The sequence below is a fragment of the Aspergillus mulundensis genome (assembly GCF_003369625.1).
Source record: "Aspergillus mulundensis strain DSM 5745 chromosome Unknown scaffold_0, whole genome shotgun sequence".
Taxonomy (NCBI): domain Eukaryota; kingdom Fungi; phylum Ascomycota; class Eurotiomycetes; order Eurotiales; family Aspergillaceae; genus Aspergillus; species Aspergillus mulundensis.
In genome coordinates this window covers 606,725-628,616 of record NW_020797888.1, presented here as the reverse complement: position 1 = coordinate 628,616, position 21,892 = coordinate 606,725, and the positions used below count along the sequence as shown (strand labels likewise).

General features: G+C 43.4%; 6 protein-coding genes across 6 annotated transcripts; 5 read left to right on the top strand and 1 right to left on the bottom strand.

Moving 5' to 3' along the window:
- Window positions 1-45: 45 nt before the first annotated feature.
- On the top strand, window positions 46-2,652 carry DSM5745_00192 (MINDY family deubiquitinase; the record flags this gene model as incomplete). The annotated part of the gene is made up of 3 exons (XM_026742208.1): window positions 46-700; window positions 759-1,606; window positions 1,657-2,652. 3 exons carry the CDS (start codon window positions 46-48, stop codon window positions 2,650-2,652), a joined length of 2,499 nt encoding a protein of 832 aa, XP_026608053.1.
- Window positions 2,653-3,577: 925 nt separating this feature from the next.
- Window positions 3,578-5,576, top strand: DSM5745_00191 (putative extracellular endoglucanase; the record flags this gene model as incomplete). Its single annotated transcript, XM_026742207.1, has 6 exons — window positions 3,578-3,824; window positions 3,874-4,005; window positions 4,062-4,412; window positions 4,467-4,488; window positions 4,539-5,343; window positions 5,415-5,576. 6 exons carry the CDS (start codon window positions 3,578-3,580, stop codon window positions 5,574-5,576), a joined length of 1,719 nt encoding a protein of 572 aa, XP_026608052.1.
- Window positions 5,577-5,899: 323 nt separating this feature from the next.
- On the top strand, window positions 5,900-7,139 carry DSM5745_00190 (putative sulfite oxidase; the record flags this gene model as incomplete). The annotated part of the gene is made up of 3 exons (XM_026742206.1): window positions 5,900-5,911; window positions 5,959-6,023; window positions 6,083-7,139. 3 exons carry the CDS (start codon window positions 5,900-5,902, stop codon window positions 7,137-7,139), a joined length of 1,134 nt encoding a protein of 377 aa, XP_026608051.1.
- Window positions 7,140-7,238: 99 nt separating this feature from the next.
- Window positions 7,239-8,407, bottom strand: DSM5745_00189 (cysteine synthase A; the record flags this gene model as incomplete). Its single annotated transcript, XM_026742205.1, has 2 exons — window positions 7,239-8,236; window positions 8,293-8,407. 2 exons carry the CDS (start codon window positions 8,405-8,407, stop codon window positions 7,239-7,241), a joined length of 1,113 nt encoding a protein of 370 aa, XP_026608050.1.
- Window positions 8,408-14,670: 6,263 nt separating this feature from the next.
- Window positions 14,671-18,075, top strand: DSM5745_00188 (condensin subunit YCG1; the record flags this gene model as incomplete). Its single annotated transcript, XM_026742204.1, has 1 exon — window positions 14,671-18,075. The coding sequence occupies one exon, from the start codon at window positions 14,671-14,673 to the stop codon at window positions 18,073-18,075; it is 3,405 nt and encodes a 1,134-aa protein (XP_026608049.1).
- Window positions 18,076-19,429: 1,354 nt separating this feature from the next.
- Window positions 19,430-21,571, top strand: DSM5745_00187 (putative RNA binding protein (Arp); the record flags this gene model as incomplete). The annotated part of the gene is made up of 4 exons (XM_026742203.1): window positions 19,430-19,585; window positions 19,726-19,783; window positions 19,895-20,607; window positions 20,663-21,571. 4 exons carry the CDS (start codon window positions 19,430-19,432, stop codon window positions 21,569-21,571), a joined length of 1,836 nt encoding a protein of 611 aa, XP_026608048.1.
- Window positions 21,572-21,892: the final 321 nt, after the last annotated feature.

The following is a 21,892-nucleotide window of genomic DNA, read 5'->3' as shown; positions in this document are numbered from 1 at the left end:
CGCTTCATACTTTGCCCGACTGGCCCGAGACTCATCGTCGTCTTCATGGTCCTGCGAAAACGAGCTCCTCCACACCTTCACAACCTCAGTCAAGGGAATGCCCGCTTCGAACTTCGCTCTTCGCTCTCACGAACTTCGCCGACGTCCTTTTCTCTCAAATCCACATCGCCCAAACGCCTGACACGTCCTACAAGGGCTCAGAGCTCTCCGCATCCTCACCGCGTTCCATCGCAGGACTCCATATTCTCACCTGATCTGAACACATCACCAGCATTCGATCTGATGTCTTTGGAGCAGGCGCAACGGTCCCCGATTCGGACCGCGTCCACGGACGCTCCAAATCCTTGGGCGGACGAACTGGTCGAGAACCCGAGTCAAGGTCCTCGGGGGAATGGAGACTCGGCGCAGCCGCAAGTCATAAACAGTGACCTGCGAGATGGAGATGCAGCGGATAATAGAAAGGGGGTGCCTTCGATAGTTCTCGCAGGTACTCAGCGCCGAATGGCTGCGAATGAACTCTCGCCGAATGAAGGGGGGGCCGATACCTCCGATTGGGAATATTTGGGCCCTTCGCCCGTCCAGCTACAGTCGAACAACCCGTTTCTGAGACCATCGCAGCTCGAGAGCAATGCGTGGGCGGACAGGAACTCTCACACATCATCTCTGTCGCGAGATGACGCGAGCGGCGGATTAGGCCAAGGTAAATCCCCGTTGTTTACGTCTGGTGATATTGTTGCCTATGAGACTAATGCTGTCAGATGAGGGCTATATTCCAATGACTGCTCGCTTATCTCTCTTTGACCAGCAGCTGGAATCCGAATCCCCTTGGGCGAGCGAAGCTAGCCGTAGCCAGGGTGCAGGGATGAGTAGCCAGGAAACTGGCGTCACAACTCGCGGTTCTCAGGAAGCCGATGCCCCTTTTGATAATGTGCAACCGCCACTACTCCAGCCCCGCCAGGAACAACAGCCTCCACAACCTAGAATAAGCACACCAGGAACTACATCCACCGCCACTACTGAAGCATCTCATGTTCTGATTGATTTCAATGACTCTCCCACCCAAGAAGCTGTGTCAGTAACTCAGCCTACCAAGGACCAAACTACAATCCAAGGATTTGGTCCACCTGCCGCGCTCCAGAATGTCCAGCCTGGTGATGGCGCTTCTCAGCAAGGCGTCAACCCGCCCCCGGGACTGGGTGTGCCGCCGCGTCCTCATCAACCTCAACTTCCCGTGGCCCCTGACGACGCTGCGCAACAACAAGAGAAGCGAGCAGAGACATATTCCATCAGACATATCAGTTGGAAAGATAGTTCGGGAACGCTACGCGAATCTCCTATGCTCATCCAGAATAAGAACGGGCCATGCCCGCTGCTCGCATTGGTGAACGCCCTTAGTCTACGTGCAGCGGGCTCTAGTACCCAACCACCCATTGTGAGGGCTCTCCGAACTAGGGAGCAAATATCATTGGGACTATTAATCGAGGCACTGTTTGATGAATTGACCACGCGTTTGGGACCAAACGACGAGCTCCCAGACATTGAAGCTCTCAGTCGATTCTTGACAATGTTACATACAGGGATGAATGTCAATCCACGGCTAACTCTGGTATGTTCCAAGATAATCACTTCGGTGGAAATCAATACTGAAAAATACAGGAATCGAACGCTGCAGCCGGCACGTTCCTTGAAACAGAGGACATCAAGTTTTATAGCGCTTTTGGGGTGCCTTTAGTACATGGTTGGATTGCTCCACCATCAAGTAATGCCAGTGCGGCATTGGGGCGGGTAGGACAATATCACGAAGACATTCAATTGCTCCCATTTCGCAAACAAGAGCTCGAGGACCGAGTCTTCCAAGGGACAGCCCTGAGCGCAGAAGAAGAAAGCGTTATGGCCGATATCCAAGCGGTCCAGTATTTTACCGACTTTGAAAACGCCACACAATTGAGCAGTTTTGGACTTGAACAGCTTTCTAGAACGCGTTCACCCGCTTCATTCTCGATCCTATTTCGTAACGATCATTTCTCTACCCTTTACAAACATCCGCAGCTCCAGCAGCTATTTACTCTTGTCACTGATGCCGGCTACTCGGACCATGCGGAGGTTGTATGGGAAAGCCTTGTTGACGTCAATGGGTCGAATGCGGGCTTTTACGCGGGCGACTTTCGACTTGTGAGCCACAATACACCTCATGAATCTGATCCATCCGGGCCGCGGACGTCGAGTCATGACACCTCCCAGCACACAAGTACACTTTCAGCTCAAGAGCAGGCGGATGCGGACTACGCCTACGCTCTGTCGCTTCAGTACCAAGAAGAGGAACAGCGGCAGCCAGCGCCTGCCCGTGGGCGCTCGCAGAGTGCAGCCAATATTGGGGCTAGCGCAAGTACTCCTGCTGTCAACCGCCAACAGCGTCAATCATACGGCCATCGTTCTCAGTCCCATTTCGAGACTAGTGGTGCCGCGCACGAAGATCAGGAAGACGGCCCGCCTCCGTCCTACGAACAGGCAGCCAAGAGTCCAGTATATACGCCCCCGCAACGCAGCCCTAATATCACCGATGCACCCCCTCGGGGCCCATATTCCAGGAACCAGCAAGCTAGGCAGCCGGTGCGGGGCAGAGATAAGGATCGTGATTGTATAGTCATGTGAAAGCCACATTTCTCGACAAAGGCGTTGATCTAGGAGCCATATAACTGCAACATACCATACGAGTGACATCTCGGTGGCGCATCTTACGGATTTGACGAGGGAACGAACATGCATGACTGTTGATGTACTGCTTATATAGACGCCTGCACCGGCGCATCTAATGTATCTTAGCTACTAACGACGAATATGACCTATGATTTTACCATATTTTGTTTGGAGATTGTGGAAGCCAGATCACGTTACCCCTCTTGAACGGAGTTCCGAGGCCGATGTTTCTCTTTTCCTATTCCACCACGGCCCAAGTCTAGTATCAGACAAATTCACCGACCACACGCTCTCTTGGCAGCGGGGTAACTGAAGTGAATGCGGGGTGCTTGAAGAAATAAATCCGGTAAATTCTGAGTGGCTTGCCAGATTCCCGCTGAATGACTGGCATATCAGAACAGGCACAGCTGCAAGGCACTAGCTGCAGAATGTCCACAGCTCGCCGGATGTCATGGTTAGAGTCTTGCAGTCGCTTGGCACGGAGTTTCCTCACGGCTGTTATTGGAGGAAATATGTCGGTTCCTGATACTGTTCGCACGCTTCTTCGCTTCCTGGCCAGGCTGAAGGATTGTGCTTGGCCCCATCAATATGTCGACTACGTTCTCTGTACAGAACGGTCCGTTCGTCCGTGACTCGAAGGCTCGTGGATATCTTCCCATTCGAGAAATTCTCCGTTTCAGACCCCTGCAGTTGCAATGCCTGGCGCACCCTGTGACAGTTTCGACATAGGAGAGATGGTTTGGGTGATCTGGACAGTGTGGCAGCTCGCGAGATAAAATGAGCGAGGAGCCTCTATCAGCTCACCAGGGTGATCTATGTAGTCGGGTCAGATTGGTCTAGACTTATCGAAGTATCTTACGCCGACTCAACCACAGTCAGGATGTACACACTGCTATGTTTCGCAGGGCTTTCTGCTCTTTTACAAATTGCGCATGCGCAGGTTACGTGCTCAGGGAGCTTTGCTTCTATCACCGCCGAGGATTTTGTCGCAAACCTTCATCCGGGATGGAATCTAGGGAATACTTTGGACGCTATTCCAGACGAAGGCTCTTGGAACAATGCCCCTGTCCAGGCGGCAACGCTTGATCTCATCAAAGAATCCGGGTTCAACAGCGTTCGTCTTCCAGGTGAGAGATGTCAAAGCTGCTCCATCTACAACCTACTCACTTTCTTCAGTGACCTGGACGCACCATTTCACAGGAGGCTCTCCTGACTGGACCGTCGACCCAGCATGGCTGCAACGCGTCTCCGATGTACTAGACTTGATCACTTCTCGTGGTCTATATGCTATCGTGGATGTCCACCATGGTGAGTAGCTATGCATATTCTCTATTCGAATAGCTATGTGCTAATCACCTGCAAAGATTCATGGGAGTGGGCCGATGTCACTGCTGCCGGGGCGGACTTGGCCCAAATCGAAGAGAAATTCTATCGGCTCTGGTACCAAATTGGAACCACACTAGCGTGCAAGTCCAGCTTAGTCGCATTCGAGTCCATCAACGAGCCACCAGCAAACACCGCCGAAGACGGCGCTGAAATCAACAAGCTGAACAGCATCTTTCTCCAGGCAATCGCTGATGCCGGAGGCTTCAACTCCCAGCGCGTTGTCAACCTTGTCGGAGGTGGCCAGGATAGCATCAAGACATCGCAGTGGTTTGAAGTTCCAGAGGGTATCACCAATCCTTGGGCTATTCAATTCCATTACTACAGCCCTTGTATGCTACCCTCAAACATATACGGTGGACCATGGTACTAACAGGGCACCCTAGATGACTTTATTTTCAGCGCATGGTGAAATTCATCCACTTCTTTTCCAAAACCTGATACTTACAACTTCACAGGGGTAAGACAATCTGGGGCTCCGACGATGACAAAGACATCCTCACCACAGACTTCGAGCTCATTCGCAACAACTTCACCGATGTGCCCCTAATCCTCGGCGAATACGACGCATCGTCCGTGAATACCGAGCCAGCCGCGCGCTGGAAGTACTTCGACCACATTCAGCGAGTTGCGTCTCAGTTCGGAATCTCAACTATAATGTGGGATAATGGTGCAGACCATCTCGACCGTACGACGGGTCAATGGCGCGATCCCACAACGTTGGACATCGTCGTTGGCACGACGGAAAATACAGCTAACAGTCTCCCTGATAGCACGGAGGATGCGTCTGCGGCAGAGCAGCAGTCTTCTGCGTTTATCTTCCACCAGGTCGGAACGGATGTTACATCTCAGAGTCTTCCTTACCTCTTCAATGGTAACTCTCTCGTCTCCATTACTGAATCCGATGGCTCGGTGTTGGCGAGTGGTTCGGACTACTCCGTTTCTGGGAGTAACATCATCTTCTCAACCGCATATCTCGCAACGAAGTACACAGCGTCCAGCGCGCCGGGTGTCATTGATACTTTGACCCTTCAGTTCTCCGGTGGCGCAGCGTCCCCTACCATTCAAATTGTTCAATGGGATACACCCGTCCTATCTTCAACTTCCGCATCTGCATCCGCAGTATCAGGATCTGATCTCTCCATCCCTATCACCTGGAACGGCCTTCCAAAACTGGCTACTGTAAAAGCCCTTACAAACTCTGGTGTCTATCTTTTCGATGATTGGACTCAATGGCTTGGTCCGCTTCAGCAGGCTCGTGCGGTACGTCTACTCCTGCTCCTATACCTGAACAATTCTCTAGGCTAGTGGTCTAGCTAATTTCTCTTCTACAGACATACAGTAATCACTGGAACTGGGACACCAACAACGTGATCATCACCGCTGCCTCTATTGATGCCGTTGTGGCTGCGGGACAGACATCTGTATTCACATTTGAGTTTTACCCTCGTGTTGACGGAGGGGGAAATACTGTTGAGTTTACATTGACTGTCTAATGAGGTCATTTGTTCTATTGGCTTTGAGTTATGTTGCTCTCTTGGGTGCCTGATTTGGTGTGGGTTAGGGCTTGGTTTACGTCCCGCAAAATTCATTTGAATATGTAGGGATTATATTACTCACACGTTTGTTAGGTATTACCGTACTCTGAATCTAGCCTGAAAGGATACTTTTTAATCATTATGAGGACTATAAGTTCCTGTTTTTGAAGGCGAGTGGACGATCTGTATCATGACGTCAAGCAAGCCAACAAAGATATATCTCCATCCACGCCGGGTTCAAGCCAATTGATCATCTGTCGAACAACACACGCACGAACAACATGAGCGCAACAGTAGGTTCATTGTACACCACTTCAGCATACTGAGTTTACATTAATAGCACACAGAATACTCCACGGAGAATCCTCTGAACCGAGAGCCTCCGGTTAAGGAGCTCGTATCGAGGTATGAGTCGAATTCATACGTTACGTATCTGCTGCAGTAGACATTAATAAAGCCCCCAGTTTTATAACACCCAGTTCAAAATCCTACAACCGGAACCACGGTCCCATTCCACATCTCTCCGCAGAAACGCACACAGTTAATGTGGACGGCCTCGTCGCAACACCCCTCCGCCTCAGTGTCCACCAACTCGCCACCGAGTTCCCGCAGCATGAAGTCCTCTGCGCGCTTGAGTGCGCGGGTAATCGACGACATACGATGCGCACGATGCTAAAGGAAGTCGAGGGCATTGACTGGGGCGATGCGGCAGTTATGAATTGTAAATGGAGGGGTCCGAGGCTAAGGGATGTTCTACGGCGCGCAGGGGTAGAACAGGGTCGCAAAGGGCTACATGCTGCATTCTCGTCTTTCCAGGTTCAATGCCAGGAAGATAAATGGTTTGGGGGCAGTGTCGAGTTGGAGAGAGCACTCGACGAGAAGGCGGACGTTATACTAGCGCTGGAGATGAACGGCGCCCCGCTCGAACCAAACCACGGGTATCCCGTCCGCGTCGTCCTCCCCGGAATCGCGGGCGCGCGGTGGGTGAAATGGCTTGACAAGATCACCGTGCAGGACGAGGAATCCACGAATTTCTACCAGCGCCGCGATTACAAGGTCCTGCCTGAGGAAGCCGTGGATCGGGACGCCGCGGAACCATTCTGGGACAAGACGCCGGCTATGTCTGAGGTGTCGATTAATTCTGTTGTGGCGTTGCCCGAGGACGGGGAGACGGTATACTTGTCGGACGAGGGGAAATTGGTGGTGAAGGGGTACGCGGTTCCGCAGGGGTCGAGTGGGCCGGTGGTGAAGGTGCAGATTTCGACCAATGGGGGGAAGAAATGGGTTGACGCGCAGATTGGGGAGTTGGGTTCCATTGCGGGTGGAAAGAATGCAAGGAAGTGGTCTTGGGTTTTGTGGAGGGCGGAGGTTGAGATTGAGGTTGGGGAGGGGAGGGAGGTGGTTAGCCGGGCGGTTGATGCAGGAGGGAACATACAGAAGGAGCATTCACAGTGGAACTTGAGGGGCGTCGGGTATAGCGGGTATGGACGAGCGAGGGATTTGAATGTTCGACGACAGTGACTATCGCTTGCGTAGATGGAATGAGATGTACATATTTCCTGGATTGCACATTGGTCTATGATAACAAGACAGCATGGTATATACAGTTGCAGACAGTGTTCACGGAAGAACGATGTACTTCTCCAGGTGCTTGGGGATGGCGTTGCGCAGACCCTTGCTCTCAAGCCATGACTTGGAGAAGAGCCTATCTGCATACCGATAGGCACCATCAGCAAGGATAGTCACGACAGTGCTGCCCTTGCCGAGCTTCTCAGCAACCTCCTTAGCGGCAACGACGTTGAGCGCGGAGCTGGCGCCGAGGTAGAGACCCTCCTCATCGAGGCAGCGGTAGATCATCTCAATTGACTTCTCATCGCTGATGTTCAATGATCCGTCCAAGGTGCCAACATCAGGCTGAAGGTTATCCGTGATACGGCCCTGACCAATACCCTCAGTGATACTGCTACCGGACCGCTCGGTCAGCTTCCCGCCGCTCTGGATGTAGCTGTGCAGAACACTGCCAGGAGGATCGGCAAGGAAGGACTTGACCCGGCCATTACTGGCCTGCTTCAGGTAGTATGTAATACCAGCAAGCGTACCACCCGTTCCAGTCGAGCATGTAAACGCATCCAGCTTGCCGCCCGTCTGCGCCCAGATCTCCGGGCCTGTCGTCTCAATATGCGCGCGGCGATTGGCCGTGTTATCGAATTGGTTCGTCCACACCGCGTTATCTAGGGACTCGGCGTGTCGGCGCGCCTTGTGGTTGTAGTTCTCCGGGTTGTCAAACGCCACCGCGGGCACAGGGTACACCTCCGCGCCGAGCAACCGCAAGAGGTCAATCTTACCCTGCGACTGCGTGTTCGGCATGTAGATGACAAGCTTGTACCCCTTGGACCGGCAGACGTGCGCGAGTCCAATACCCGTGTTTCCCGCTGTTCCTTCAACGACGGTACCGCCGGGCCTTAAGAGGCCCCGCTCCTCCGCATCCTTGACGACGTAGAGCGCCGCTCGGTCCTTAACGCTACCTCCGGGGTTCTGGAACTCGGCTTTGGCGAGGATGTTGCTGCCGGTTTCTTCAGAGAGGCGCTTGAGGCGAATGAGGGGAGTGTTGCCAATAGCTTAGAGAAGAATTGTTAGTCGTAATGGAGTAACTCCGAGAGCGTTGGCCAGTTACCTTCGGTTAGCCCGTTGACGAAGCCTTGCGCCTGGGAGACTCGGACGCCGTAGGAGCTCTCGGCCGTGCTGCGCAGAGCAGTCGTAGCGAACCGTCGGACACTTTGTCTGAACATACTGTGAATATCAATGCTGCTATCCTCAAAGAAAGAAGTTCCCCGGACTGGCCTCCGAATGAAGACCGATTTCCGGCTTTAGTAATCTCAGATCACGTGAGCGATGGCGTGCTAGCCACCGGCCAGGTTTCGGAGTTACGGATGCCTCAGGCAGAAATTAGTCATGTGAGATTAGGATGAGAATCAAGGGGTAAATAAAACATGAGATTTCTTAGGATTTAAGATAAATAAGAATATAAAAGTTTAATAGCTAAATATAAAAAAATTTAAGCTATATTTATTTTTTTTTTTTTTATATTTTATTTTTTAATTAGGCCATGAGATCTAGCTAAAGTTAAAGGTTAATTTTTTTTTTATTTTTAAAAGTTAATTAAAGTTATTTAACTAAGTTTACCGCGGAAATTTAAAAAATTTTTACCTTTTATTTAATATATTTTTTAATACTTAAAAAAATAAAAATACTAATACTAGGTATTAAAAATAGCTTTAATTTTAATAAAGCTAAATTAATAAATAAATATTTTATAACACAGGTTATTAAAAAGTTTAATAAGGCTATTTATTAATTAATTTTTTATTTTTATTTAATTAACTTTAATTTTTTTATTTTAATACTTCTTGCAAAGCTAGTAATAATAAATATTAATATATTAAAGTTATATAATAAATATAGGATTATTTAAGTTAAGTAATTATATAATTTAGGTATTATTATAAAAAAGGTGTAATTTAACCTTTAAATTAAACTTTATAATATTAAAAAGTTTTTTTTATTATATAAGGTTTTTTACTCCCTTGGTAATAGCAAGTAATTTAGCTTTAATAATAAAGGTAATAACTATTTTTTACTTACAAGTATTTTAATTAATTAAACCTTTAAATAACTTTATAAGTTATTTATTAAAGCTATATTAGTTAAAATTATTATTAAAAAAAGTATTAAATACTATAATAATAATTTTTTTAATATTAGCTAAGTATTTAATTTTTAGGTTTTTTATAATAATAAAATATTAAATAATATATTTAGCTACCTTAATATAAGTTTTAATAGGCTATATTATATACTAAGTAAGTTTACTAGCTACTTTAAAGGTATTAAGGCGTGTTATTATAGTAAAATAAAAAAATAAGTTAATAAGTTATTAATATAAAAAAATATCTTGCTTTATAAGCATATAATTTAAAGGTATAAATATTAGTTTTTTAATAAATAAAGGTATTTTTAATATTTTACTTGATATTATAAGGTTATATTTAGCCTATAAATTATTAATATAAAAGTCTTAAAGTAACTAAATTTTTTAATTATAATAATTATAAATAATTTTAATATTTAAGAATTACTTTGCTTTGCTAAGATTTTATAATTTATATATATATTTTATATATTTAATAAAGTTAGCGGCCTTTTTTTTAGCTTTAGCTAATTTCTTGCTTATAATAAGTATATTATTAATAAAAAAAATAATTATAAAATACTTTATAATAAAAAAGCAAGGCTTTTTTAGCACTAGCTTAAAGCTATATTTAAAAAGTATTAAAAATATTTTTTTTTATTAAATACATGGTAATTATTTAAGGCTATATAAGGGTTAATTTAATTTAAATACTTTATTTTTAACACGCCAGGGGCTGGGTGGTGTTTTAATATATATTTTTTTATTTATAAAGCCTTAAATAAAGGTGTTAATAATATTTAATTAAATAATATTAAGGTTAAAATAAGTAACAAGCGCTATTATAAGTTAAAATAATTAAGTAGTAAAAGTTATTATTATAATATTAATATAATTACTAGGTTAAAAATCTTTTTTAATATAAAAACACGCTTTAAATTTATTTAAATACCTAGTAATATTAAATTTATATTTAAATACTTATATAAGTGGTATAATAATTTTACCTTTTAATATAAGAATAATTTTAAAGGTATAAAATTTTTTAAAAGTACTAAATTTAACTCTAGCGGCCTTTATAAACTAGTTTTTATATAAATACTTTATAAGTTTTACCTAATTTTTTAGTTTTTTTTAAAGTTAATTTTAGTAAATAACTTTACCTAGTACCTCTTGTAATAGTCCAGAAGGCTTAAAAATTATTAAGTAAAAAAAAATATAATATTTAATAAAGTTTTTTACTAGCTAGTAAAAAAGTTTAATATAAAAAACTTTAAAAAAAGGCCTTTATCTTAGGCGGTTTTTATTTATAAAATTTTTTAAATCTTGCTTTTAGTACAGGCGGTTATATTAAGCCTTTTTATTTAATTTAACTTATGTAATTAAAAGTTTAGGATTAGGATTTTACTTTTTTTTTTATATTAGTTTTATGCGGTTTTAAGTTAGATTTTTTAAAAAAAAGTAGTATTAGTATTTTTTTTTATTATTATTTTTATTTATATTATTTTTTAGTTATAGGAGCCCTCCAGCACTATTATTTTTAAAATTAAGTATTTTTTTATTTTTTTTACTTTTTATTACCTAGTTGGGTGTTATTAAAATAATTTTATAGTTATTATAAGTTTAAAAGCTTTAATTAATTATAATATTTACTAAGCTTGGGCTAGCGGCGGGAATAAATAAAATTATAAAGTTTTTATTATTATATAATATTAAATTACTAGGTAAGTTAAAAATAACTTTATTTTAAGTATTAATTTTAGCATAAGGTTTATTATTTTTAACCTTTTTATTTTTACTTATTTTTATGTTATTAGGCTCGGGAGTAGGCTTATTTTTATTATTAAGTTTAAAAAAATTATTTTTAAAGCTAATAAAAAATAGTATATTAACTAGTTTTTTTTTTTTTATTAATATATATTAGGATAGTGTATCTTAAACTAGCTATATAAATTAAATTATTCTTATTATAGGTTCTTGCCTTATTAAATACTATATTTTTTATTTAAATAATTAAATATTATATAGCTTTGGCGCGAGGGTTTTAAATTTTTTAAATATTATAAGCTTTTTTATATTTATAAAAATATTTAATAGCTGCTCTTGGCTTTATTTTATAAAAGTTAGGGATTTTTAGCTACTAGTAAATAAGTAATTTAAACTTAAAAATATTAGCTATATTTACTAGGCAAGTATTACTTATTAATACTTAAAACTTTTAAAGTAGTATAAACTATTTATTTTTTTTATTTTTTATAAGCATGTAATTTAGTATATAAATAAATACCTTTATAACTTTAAATATAAGATTTTAGGGTATATTAGTAGTTAATAAAAATATTTTAACTTTTTATAAAATAATTTTTTTTAATTACTTGCTTGCGCTATTTTATTTAGGTGTATTAAAAATAATAATTTTAAAAGCTAAACCCTATTATTTTTTAATAAATTTAAAGTTGTTTAAAAGCTGTAATATTTTATTATTTATATAAAAAAATTAAATATAAAAGTTAAATTACTTAAAAATATAAGTATTAAGTAATTAAATAGCGCGCTAGTAATTATTTTTTTTAGCATATAATATTATTTACCTTATTTAGGTAGTATTATTTAAAAAATAAAAAGTGTATTTTATATTATTTTAAAATGCTTTAAAAATAAAAATATTAAAATAAATCCTTTTAAAGGATTAGGTTACTTTAGTTAATTTAATTTATAATATTTACTTAGGAAATTATAAGAGTTTACATGGCGTGTAAAGTAGTTTTTTTTTTTACTTTTTATTAAAAAGCTAAGGCGCTAGATTAATTTATATATTAGTTATAAATATTAGGAGTTTAGATACTATATTAATGTTAAAGTAGCCTATATACTTATACTAAATTTTTAGGTTTTTTAATAGTATTTTTAGAGTTGTAAAGCGTTAAATTTTTATTTTTATTATAATATAAAAAGCCTTAATTTTTTTGTTATTATTAATATTAAATTTTTTATAGTAAAATATATATAATTTATAATATTATTTAAGTACGCAAAAGTTTATTTTTTTTAAGTTTTTAAAAGTTCTTTTATAGCTATTAAAATATAAATCTACTAACATGGCTTTATTAAGAAATATAATAGTGGTATAAAAGCCAGGAATATAGGTATAATTTTTAAGCTTTAAAAGTTTTTTTAAGCTGTTTAGTCTCTTGTAAAAAATATAAAGTATATTAAACTTTTTAATTTTATTAATAATATTACTAATAAAAATAATATTATTTTTAAAGGCGTCGCGGATGTTAATTATTTTGGTAAGGTTATTAATAACATGTATAAAAAATCTAGAGTTAGTAATAATACTTTTATATAGGCTATATTATAAGCTATTAAATAATAAATAGGTAATTATTATTATAACTTTTTTTAGGTTTTTGGAGTTATTCTTTTTAGCCTTAATTTTAAATATTATAGTATTAAATTTAGATTTTTTAAAGGTGCTTAGTACTTTTTTTTTAATAGTTAGATTTTATATATTTTTTTTTACTTTTTGTAAAGTTTTTTTTTAAGGCTCCTAATTTTTTGGAGCTTTTTTAATATTAAAATACTAGTAAAAAGTAATAAAATATAGGTAGCTACATGCTAGGCATGTTAATTTTAATTTATTATTTTTATTTTTACTGTTTTTTTTAAATTTTTTATTATTTTTAGTATTTTTATTTTTTTTATTTACTAAGTTATTTTCTCCAAGCGTGGCAAAGGTGCCATTTATTAGTTATTATTTAAATTTACTATATGTAGTATAAACGGCCTAAAGTGTATAAAATACTTTAAACTTTTTAATAGTATTAATAAAGTTTTTTTTTTTTTTTAAAAAAATGGCCATATAAAGCCTTTAACTAAACTTTTTATTAATAATTATAATAGTATATATAAAGTTTTAAAGCGCGTTAGTATTTTAATTATTAATAAAAATATTAAACTTTCTGGCTTTAGTAAATATATTAACCTAGTAATTATATTAATTATTAATTTATTTTTTAATAAAAAGGCCTTGGTAAATAGCTACCTTTTTTTATTTTATTTTAATTTTTATTTAGCAGGTAATATTAAATTATATATAATACTTTATAAGAAGTTAAAGTATTACATGTAAATATTTTTAGCTATATAAAAGTTACTAATAAAAGCTAAATATAATTAAGATTATATAAACTATTATTATATTTAGCAAAGCTTTATATTTTTTTTTTTAAGTAAAATATTTTTTTATAGTAATATAAAATTTGCCTTGTTTATTAACTATTAAATAACTTATTTAAAGTTTACCTTTTTTAAAAATATTAAAGTAGTAATTTTTAAGAATTAGCCTCGGGCTAATAGAAATAGGTAATAAGTTTTTATTATTAATTAAAAAATTAATATAATTTTATATTATAAGGCTTATAGCTATTAATTTAGTAATTTAATATTATAAGCGCTATGTATTAAAATTATTTAAGGTAATAATATTAAATTAGGTATTTATAAGTAAAAATTAAAGATTTTTTATAATATATTATATAGTAAATAAAAAAAACTCTAGGAGTTTAAATTTAGGTAGTAAATAGCTTTAAAAATAATTATATAAATAATATTTAAAAAAGTAAAGTATAAACCAGGCTTATAACTTTTAAAGTTATAAATATTTTAGGTAAAAATTAGTTATATAAAATTAAAATAAGAATTAAGGGATAAATAAAATATAAAATTTTTTAAAATTTAAAATAAATAAAAATATAAAAGTTTAATAGCTAGATATAAAAAAATTTAAGTTATATTTATTTTTTTTTTTTTTACATTTTATTTTTTAATTAGGCTGTAAGATCTAGCTAAAGTTAAAGATTAATTCTTTTTTTATCTTCGGAGGTCAGTTGGAGTCATCCAACTAAGTTTGCCGCGGAGATCCAAGGGATCTCCACCTCTCGTCCGACACCAGGCACTTGGACATCATAGTATTGTAAGCATCTTCTAGATGACGGAGATTTGAAGGGAAAGTGTGTATTGTATGATAATGATTAATGAGAGACATCTGCTCAGAAGAAGAGCCTAGTCGTTGAGTAATCGGAATCAGGTCAAGACTCAGCACGTGCTGCCCTAACCCTTATCAGGCTGCCAGTTTGGGGTGTTTGTTTATTCTTTGCCCCGTGACTCTCAGCAACCATCATAACAAGCAGTGCCAGGAGCCAACGAACTCTTCAGCTATCGACATTTCACCCCAAACGCAGCCTTTTACTAAGGACGGGTCAGCTAGCAAATGCAACTCTACTAGGATGAGTTGAAATTCATTCACGGCCTTTGATAACTGTCCAGTACCCCCTACTCCCGTCATTACCCCTCTCAAAAATGCCCAGTCGAGTTGCCGCCCGTTCGACTTCCGCCGCCTCGCGCAAAGGCTCTGAGCAGAGTACGACTTCCCGTGGTCGCGCTGGATCTGCGACGCCTTCGTTCGCTATTCCAGAGGAACCTCCATTGCCAGAAGCCATACCCAGCTTGCGCCGGGATGTATGCGCGATCTTCGCAGACGCCCAGCGCTCGACCACAGGTCATCGCAAACTCGTTGTTCGACTAAGAAAGATCCAGGAAGTATGCTGTGGCATCCCTCAGAAGAACACCAAAAAGGCCGGCAAGAATACCGAAGCCCCGGATGAGCGATTGATCCCAGGCGAAGAGACGCTACCAGAAAAGGAATTCAATGTCGAAGTGGGTCGCTGTTTATTGCGCATCTTATCGATCAAAAAGACAGAGCCCGTTGGCGATCGCATTTTACGATTCCTCGGCAACTTCCTCACTCATGCCTCGGAGAAGGATGCTGAGATTTTTGGCTCCGATGAGGACGAGGACGAGCTACAGAACACGCACGAGAGACCGACCGCGCATCTAACGACCAGTCTGGTTTCTCTCCTGGTGCCTTTGTTATCTGCCAAAGACAAGATTGTACGCTTCCGTACCACACAGATCATTGCGCATATCGTCAACTCGCTCGATACGGTGGACGATGAATTATACCACACTCTCCGACAGGGTCTTCTGAAACGAATTCGCGACAAGGAACCTTCGGTCCGAGTACAAGCTGTTATGGGTCTCGGCCGCTTAGCCGGAAATGAAGAAGACGATGATGAAAACGACGATACCAGTGCTCTTGTTGAGAAGCTTGTTGAGATTATGCAAAATGACACAGGTGCGGAGGTTCGGAGGACATTACTTCTTAACCTGCCGTTGATCCCAGCTACGCTTCCGTACCTCCTCGAGCGCGCCCGCGACCTCGATGCACCCACTCGACGGGCGTTGTACTCTCGCCTGCTTCCAACGCTTGGAGACTTCCGACATTTGTCTCTATCGATGAGAGAGAAACTGCTCCGCTGGGGCCTGCGTGACCGTGACGAAAGTGTTCGAAAAGCCACTGGAAAGCTGTTCTACGACCGTTGGATTGAGGATATCGCTGGAGCGAACAACGACCCTGAGAAAGTCGGACAGCGCTCGGAACCCAGCATTCCGGCTCTACTGGAACTGTTGGAGCGTATTGATGTGGTGAACTCTGGAATGGAAACTGGCATCGCGCACGAAGCTATGCGCAGCTTCTGGGAAGGCCGACCAGACTACCGAGAGGCTGTTCTCTTTGATGAATCATTCTGGGAATCGATGACAGCCGAGTCCGCCTTCCTCCTCCGCTCATTCAACGACTTCTGCCGAGTTGAGAATGAAGGTAAATATGACAACTTAGTCGATGAGAAGATCCCGGTCGTCACGGCTCTCGCAATGTATCTCCATAAATACATGACCGAGCTTTTACAGCGGAAGAAGCTCTCAAAGGACGCTACTGACGTTAACGACGACGACACTGTTGAAATTGAATTCATCGTCGAGCAGTTGCTCCACATCGCAATGACTCTAGACTACAGCGACGAAGTTGGGCGACGAAAGATGTTCTCTTTACTCCGTGAGGCGCTTGCTGTGCCAGAGCTCCCCCAGGAGTCTACTAAACTGGCTGTCGAGACACTGAGGTGTGTTTGTGGGCCTGATGCCGCCGCTGAAAGTGAATTCTGCAGTGTTGTTTTGGAAGCGATTGCTGAAGTCCACGACACAATCATTACCGAAGACAGCTTTGTTTCTGCAAAGTCCGAGATTAGCGATGATGCTAGCAGCCGTCAACGGTCTGAAACTCCCATGAGTGAGGATGATAAGCCTTTCAATAGGGAAGAGGCCAAGGCCAAGGTCCTTAAAGAAATCGTGGTTAACATGAAGTGTCTGCACATTGCGCTTTGCATGCTCCAGAACGTTGAAGGCAACCTCCAGGCCAACATGAACCTGGTGACTATGTTGAACAACCTAGTTGTACCTGCTGTTAGGAGCCACGAAGCCCCCATTCGCGAGCGCGGTCTCGAGTGTCTTGGGCTGTGCTGTTTACTGGATAAGGTTAGTCCCGGTCAATATCGATGGCATATTCTTTCTGACCCTTCTCAGACTCTCGCCGAAGAGAACATGACACTGTTTATTCATTGTTATAGCAAAGGACACGAACCTCTGCAGGTCACTGCAATTCAGATCTTATGTGATATGTTGACCAGTCACCCCTCCCTACTGACTCCTGTCACCCAGGCCGATAAGGAGACGGTTGCGCCACCAGCGTTTCAGAAGCCGTTGCTCAAGGTCTTTTCTAGAGCCCTCAAGCCGAGCTCCCCCGCTTCTGTACAAACAGCAGCTGCGACAGCTCTATCTAAGCTCTTACTCACTGGTGTTTTCACTCCCTCAGCCGCCAATATTCCAGAGGCTATTCAAGAATACAACCAGCATGCCATTGAGACGCTACTACAGTCCCTCGTCGTGTCCTTCTTCCATCCCCGAACTCGCGAGAACCCCGCGCTTCGACAGTCCCTCGCCTACTTCTTCCCAGTATACTGCCACTCCCGGCCAGAGCATACTCAACATATGAGGAAGATCACCGTGCCTGTTATCCGAACAATCCTGAACTCGGCGGAGGAATACTACTCGCTTGAAGCTGAAGAAGACAGTGATGGCGAGATTGACGAGTCTGTTGGTGAAAAGGAACTGAAGGTCCTGATGAGTGGAGTATTGGGTATGATCTCAGAGTGGACCGATGAGCGAAGAGTTATCGGTTTGGGCGATGAGCGTGTTCTCGCTGGCGGCCCTGCAAGCTCCAATGCTTGTGGAATCATCCACTTGGAATTGATCAAAGATATTCTAGAGCGAGTGCTTGGGATCAGCGAAGGCAGTAATCGCTGCTCCAAGGAAGAACGGAAACTCTTGTTCTCGCTCATGAGCAAGCTCTACATTGCCCCGCCAACGACGCCTTCACGCTCAGCGTCCGTGGCACCGGAGGACGATCCCTTCCGTTCCAGCGTCCGAAGCTCGCAAGGCGAGCTTAGCCCAGAAAACCTTGCTCTGGCACAAGAAGTTAAGGAGCTCCTAGACCAGACCATCGAAGAAGGTGTGGCCGCCGATGCTGCAAGCCGAAATGCCCTCGTCAAGGTCAAGAACGTGGTCCTTAAGCTGCTGGCGGCTCCCATACGACCTGCCAGTGCTCGTGGTCGTGAGAGCAGCGTTGAGAGTGATGTTGGCAGTGTCCGATCCTCCAGAAGTATTCGGCCCTCGGTGGAACCTGGATTTGGGCGGCGGGCTGTTTCGATCGAGCCGAGTATCATGGAAGAGGACGAAGAAGAAAGCCGGTTGACGGTCGACAGTAGGATGACTGTCATCAAGGAGGAGGACCCTGACGCCATGGAGGAATAACATCTCGGCTCTTATGATTTCTGTTGTCTTGTTTGGCGTTGGAGGTTCTCGGTTGGGTTTCGGTAAGGAAATGGATATGATTTTATGTTCGGTTGCAATGTACCTATTCGATTCTTTGGTTACGATCGAAGATGCTCTGTATATGCTTATTAAACTGTCGTATCACCTCCCCATTCGAGCAGTCCGGGTACACAGGCTATCATAGTCTAGCTCATCTCTTGGCGGAGTTATTCCAGACTGACAGCTACCTCCAGACCAGAAGAGGCTAGCGTTTAGCCTCAGCATCCGGGCTATCGCGTGGTATCAACAGTTGACCGACCATTCAATCTTTCTTACGTTCCGGGATATTGAAGGTTGGTCTCTCTGATAGCAAGTGCTTTTGAAGCCCTCAGGACAGAGCAAGGTGAGCTCGAATCGGTGCCAGTCAGCCTTATTCCCTTATTACACGAGTCAAGTCCGGCGGCATTATTATTAAACATCAAAGCGGGCAAGACCGCATGTGGAGACTCTTAGCACTCGGATGCGAGGCTTCCGTTCTAATTCCTAGTCTCCAAATCGCCTGCCTGAATGCTTGGAAATACTCCGGAGATACCAAGTATTTGCAGAGAACGACATTGAAAGTAGATACCGACAGCTGCTTTGCTCTCCTGATTCATATCGGGTTTAGCCCGGGAGGGGGCCAGTGAGGTTCTGAGGTCATGTTGAGGCCAATGGGTACACCGGAGATACGATACAAAGAGTTCCGATACCGTCGACACCTCAAGTACCTTTGTAACAGCTGGTTTGCAGCCCTATCGATCCAATGGATTGCGTGCTTAGAATTAGAATGTCTGAGATGTCGTTCCTCTATTCGATACAGCTGGGTAACTTGGTCAAGGACTGTAATAAGCGGCTCGGCAGCAACGTACGGTTGATGATGTCTGGGTAGATGGGATCACTCGTAAAATCCAATGAAGAGGCAGCTGGACTCATCGAGGGAATTGATTTCGTAGCTATAATGGGCACGCTATGGTACTAGACCAGAACAGTTGCAGTGGTTAACTTGTTCCCCTCAGACCCGACCCTGTTCTTTTTAATCTCGACGCTCCACCAAGAGTCCAGCTTGACTGGGCGACTATTCTTTTTCTTCCCCATCCTTTTCCTCTCCCACTCCTCTCCTCCTCTCGCTTTCTCTTCCTTTCGCTGTATGTTTTTTGTTGCTTGATTCACGACTCTCTTTTTCCTTCTGGTCGTGAATCTGTGTCTTCTGCTCCCACTCGCAGAGGCACGATTTTTCTCCCTCCTCCCCCCTTCCGTCCCCCGAGCCCCTGCTCTGCGCCTTTGGCATCCAGAGCCAGCGTCGAGACCGTGAGCGATGGCCTCCGTATCAGCTCCCACGCCCAAGCTGGACCGCTACATCGTCGTCCATGTGGCTACTACCTGCGATGAGCATGGCGTCTACGTCACCAAGGACTCTGCAGAGGTGATCGAGTTGGGGTGGATCTTGTTGGATACCAAAACCTGCGAGGAGGTACGCAGCGATTCCCTTCCTGCATCAAGCCCTGCCCCTCTTTTCTGTTTCGATTCTCGTATGCTTGGCCGGGATCCTGCCGACCGACATTCCTCACTCCAACTCTGGTGCATGCCGCTGACCGGGATTTCGCTTCTTAGTTGCACCGGGAGAGTGTCCTTGTCAAGCCCGTCAACACTCCGATCACGCCGCTTTGCAGTAAGTACACTCTAGAAGCGGCTCTACGCCCAGACACCAATCCAGCCCCTTTCCTTTTATCACCGTTTCCTTCTTATATACCGGCTTGTTGCTGCAATGGCTGACAGTCAGGGAAAGCGAGCCTGACGACGCTGACCTGGGAGCACGTCCGCTCAGCAGGCAGCTTCCGCGATGCTATCAACCGCTTCGACGCCTTCGCCCAGGAACACCTCTTGGATAGGAAACTGGAATTTGCCTTTGTGACGTTGGATTCGTGGGACCTCCGTGTCCAATTGCCCCGTGAGGCTCGAGACAAAGCGGTTGTCCTTCCCGCGTACCTACAACACTCGCGGACTTTCGACCTTCGCACCGAGTATCAGAGATGGCAAACCCACCACCCCGAATCCCTTCCCTTCGGTCCCAGCTCCCTCTCCAACATCTGTGCCGCCCTCGAAGTCGAACCCGTTCAGTCCTCGGCCCCGATCAAGCACAACCTTCCTTTCCACCTTCAGGCCTTGGCTCCTGCTTCTCCCCGTCGGGCTATGGACGAGGCTGTGACATTGGCCCGCGTTCTCCGTGGGCTGATTCGAAAGTCCCAACCCCCGCATGAGCACCCGGAGATTCTTACTCGGCCAATGGATGCACGGGCGGATGTTCGTGCTTTCTTGGCGGAACGTAGCAAGGTGCTTCACTTGAGCGGTCTGCCTCACGACACTACCCAGTCAGAATTGGAGAGCTGGTTCACCCAGTTTGGCGGTCGCCCGATCGCTTTCTGGACTCTCCGTACTCCCGACCAACATAAGCCGACTGGCACTGGCTTCGCAGTCTTTTCATCCCATGAGGAGGTATGTTCCTGTCATGTGTCTACTGTCGTCTTGTTCCAATCTGACCCCTTAACAGGCTGCCGAGAGCCTCTGCATGAACGGCCGTGCTCTCAACGAGAAGGCCATTGAGGTCTCGCCATCCTCTAGCCGTGTTCTTGACCGAGCGACTGAGATCCTAACCCCCTTCCCTCCGTCTAAGAACCGTCCTCGACCCGGCGACTGGAACTGCCCCTCCTGTGGCTTCTCCAACTTCCAACGTCGCACAGCATGTTTCCGATGCTCGTACCCTGCGCACGTCGCCCAAAACGACGCCATGGGATACGGCTACGGCTATGGTCCACCCCCCATGATGCCCCCTCACGTCGGCGGCCACGGCCACGGAATGGGTCACTCTCGTGGCGGCAACGGTGGAGTGGTCCCATTCCGTGCGGGTGACTGGAAATGTGGCTCCGAGGGCTGCGGTTACCATAACTTCGCTAAGAACATCAACTGCTTGCGCTGCGGTGCTCCTCGATCAGGAGCCGCCGTCGTTGCCGATTCAGCATTTCCCTCTCCCATGGACCCTCCGTCCAACTTCGGCCACAGCTCCATGAGCAGCACCCCAGCACCTGGTCCATTCGCTTCCACCGGTGCCGGATTCGGCGGTTTCAACCAGCCTTTCGGAGGACCTCCTACCAACTATGGATTGCCTTCTGCCCTGGCAAGCGGACCAGGTGGCTACCCGCCGATGGGACAGATGACCCCTGCCTATGGCTCCGCGAACCCCTCTCATGCCGCTGCTTCCTTCGCCAACCCGGCTACCCAGGCAGCGTTTACTGGTGCAGACCACACATCGTCCACCAGCGCCTCAAACGGAAACTTCTACGGGAATGATGGCTCAAACGACCCTTTCGCCTTCCTGTCTTCTGGTCTGGGAGGCTTGACGGTATCGGATGATGCTCACTCTCGCCGAAATGGTGCTGGTGCTAGCAAGTCCCCTGCATAAACCATTGCTTTCTGCTCAATTGACGGATGATACTTATTGTCTGCACTTATTTGTTTATTTGTCAATATGGAGATGCCGGTATGTTGGTGCACGTTTATTGATGCGTGTTTGTATACGGGTTCTGCAGTTCTGGTGCATCAGGTTGGGAGGAGCAGGCAGGTAGCGTGTCATCATTTTGCCCCCTTTGATCACTGTTTTTTATCGTCATTTCTTCTGTCATCTGTCTCAACTTCATTCGACTGTTTTTCGGTATGTGCTTGGTCTTATGATTTGAAAGCGATGTTCCAAGGTATAGACGATGGTCCCGGCAGGTGGGTGCTG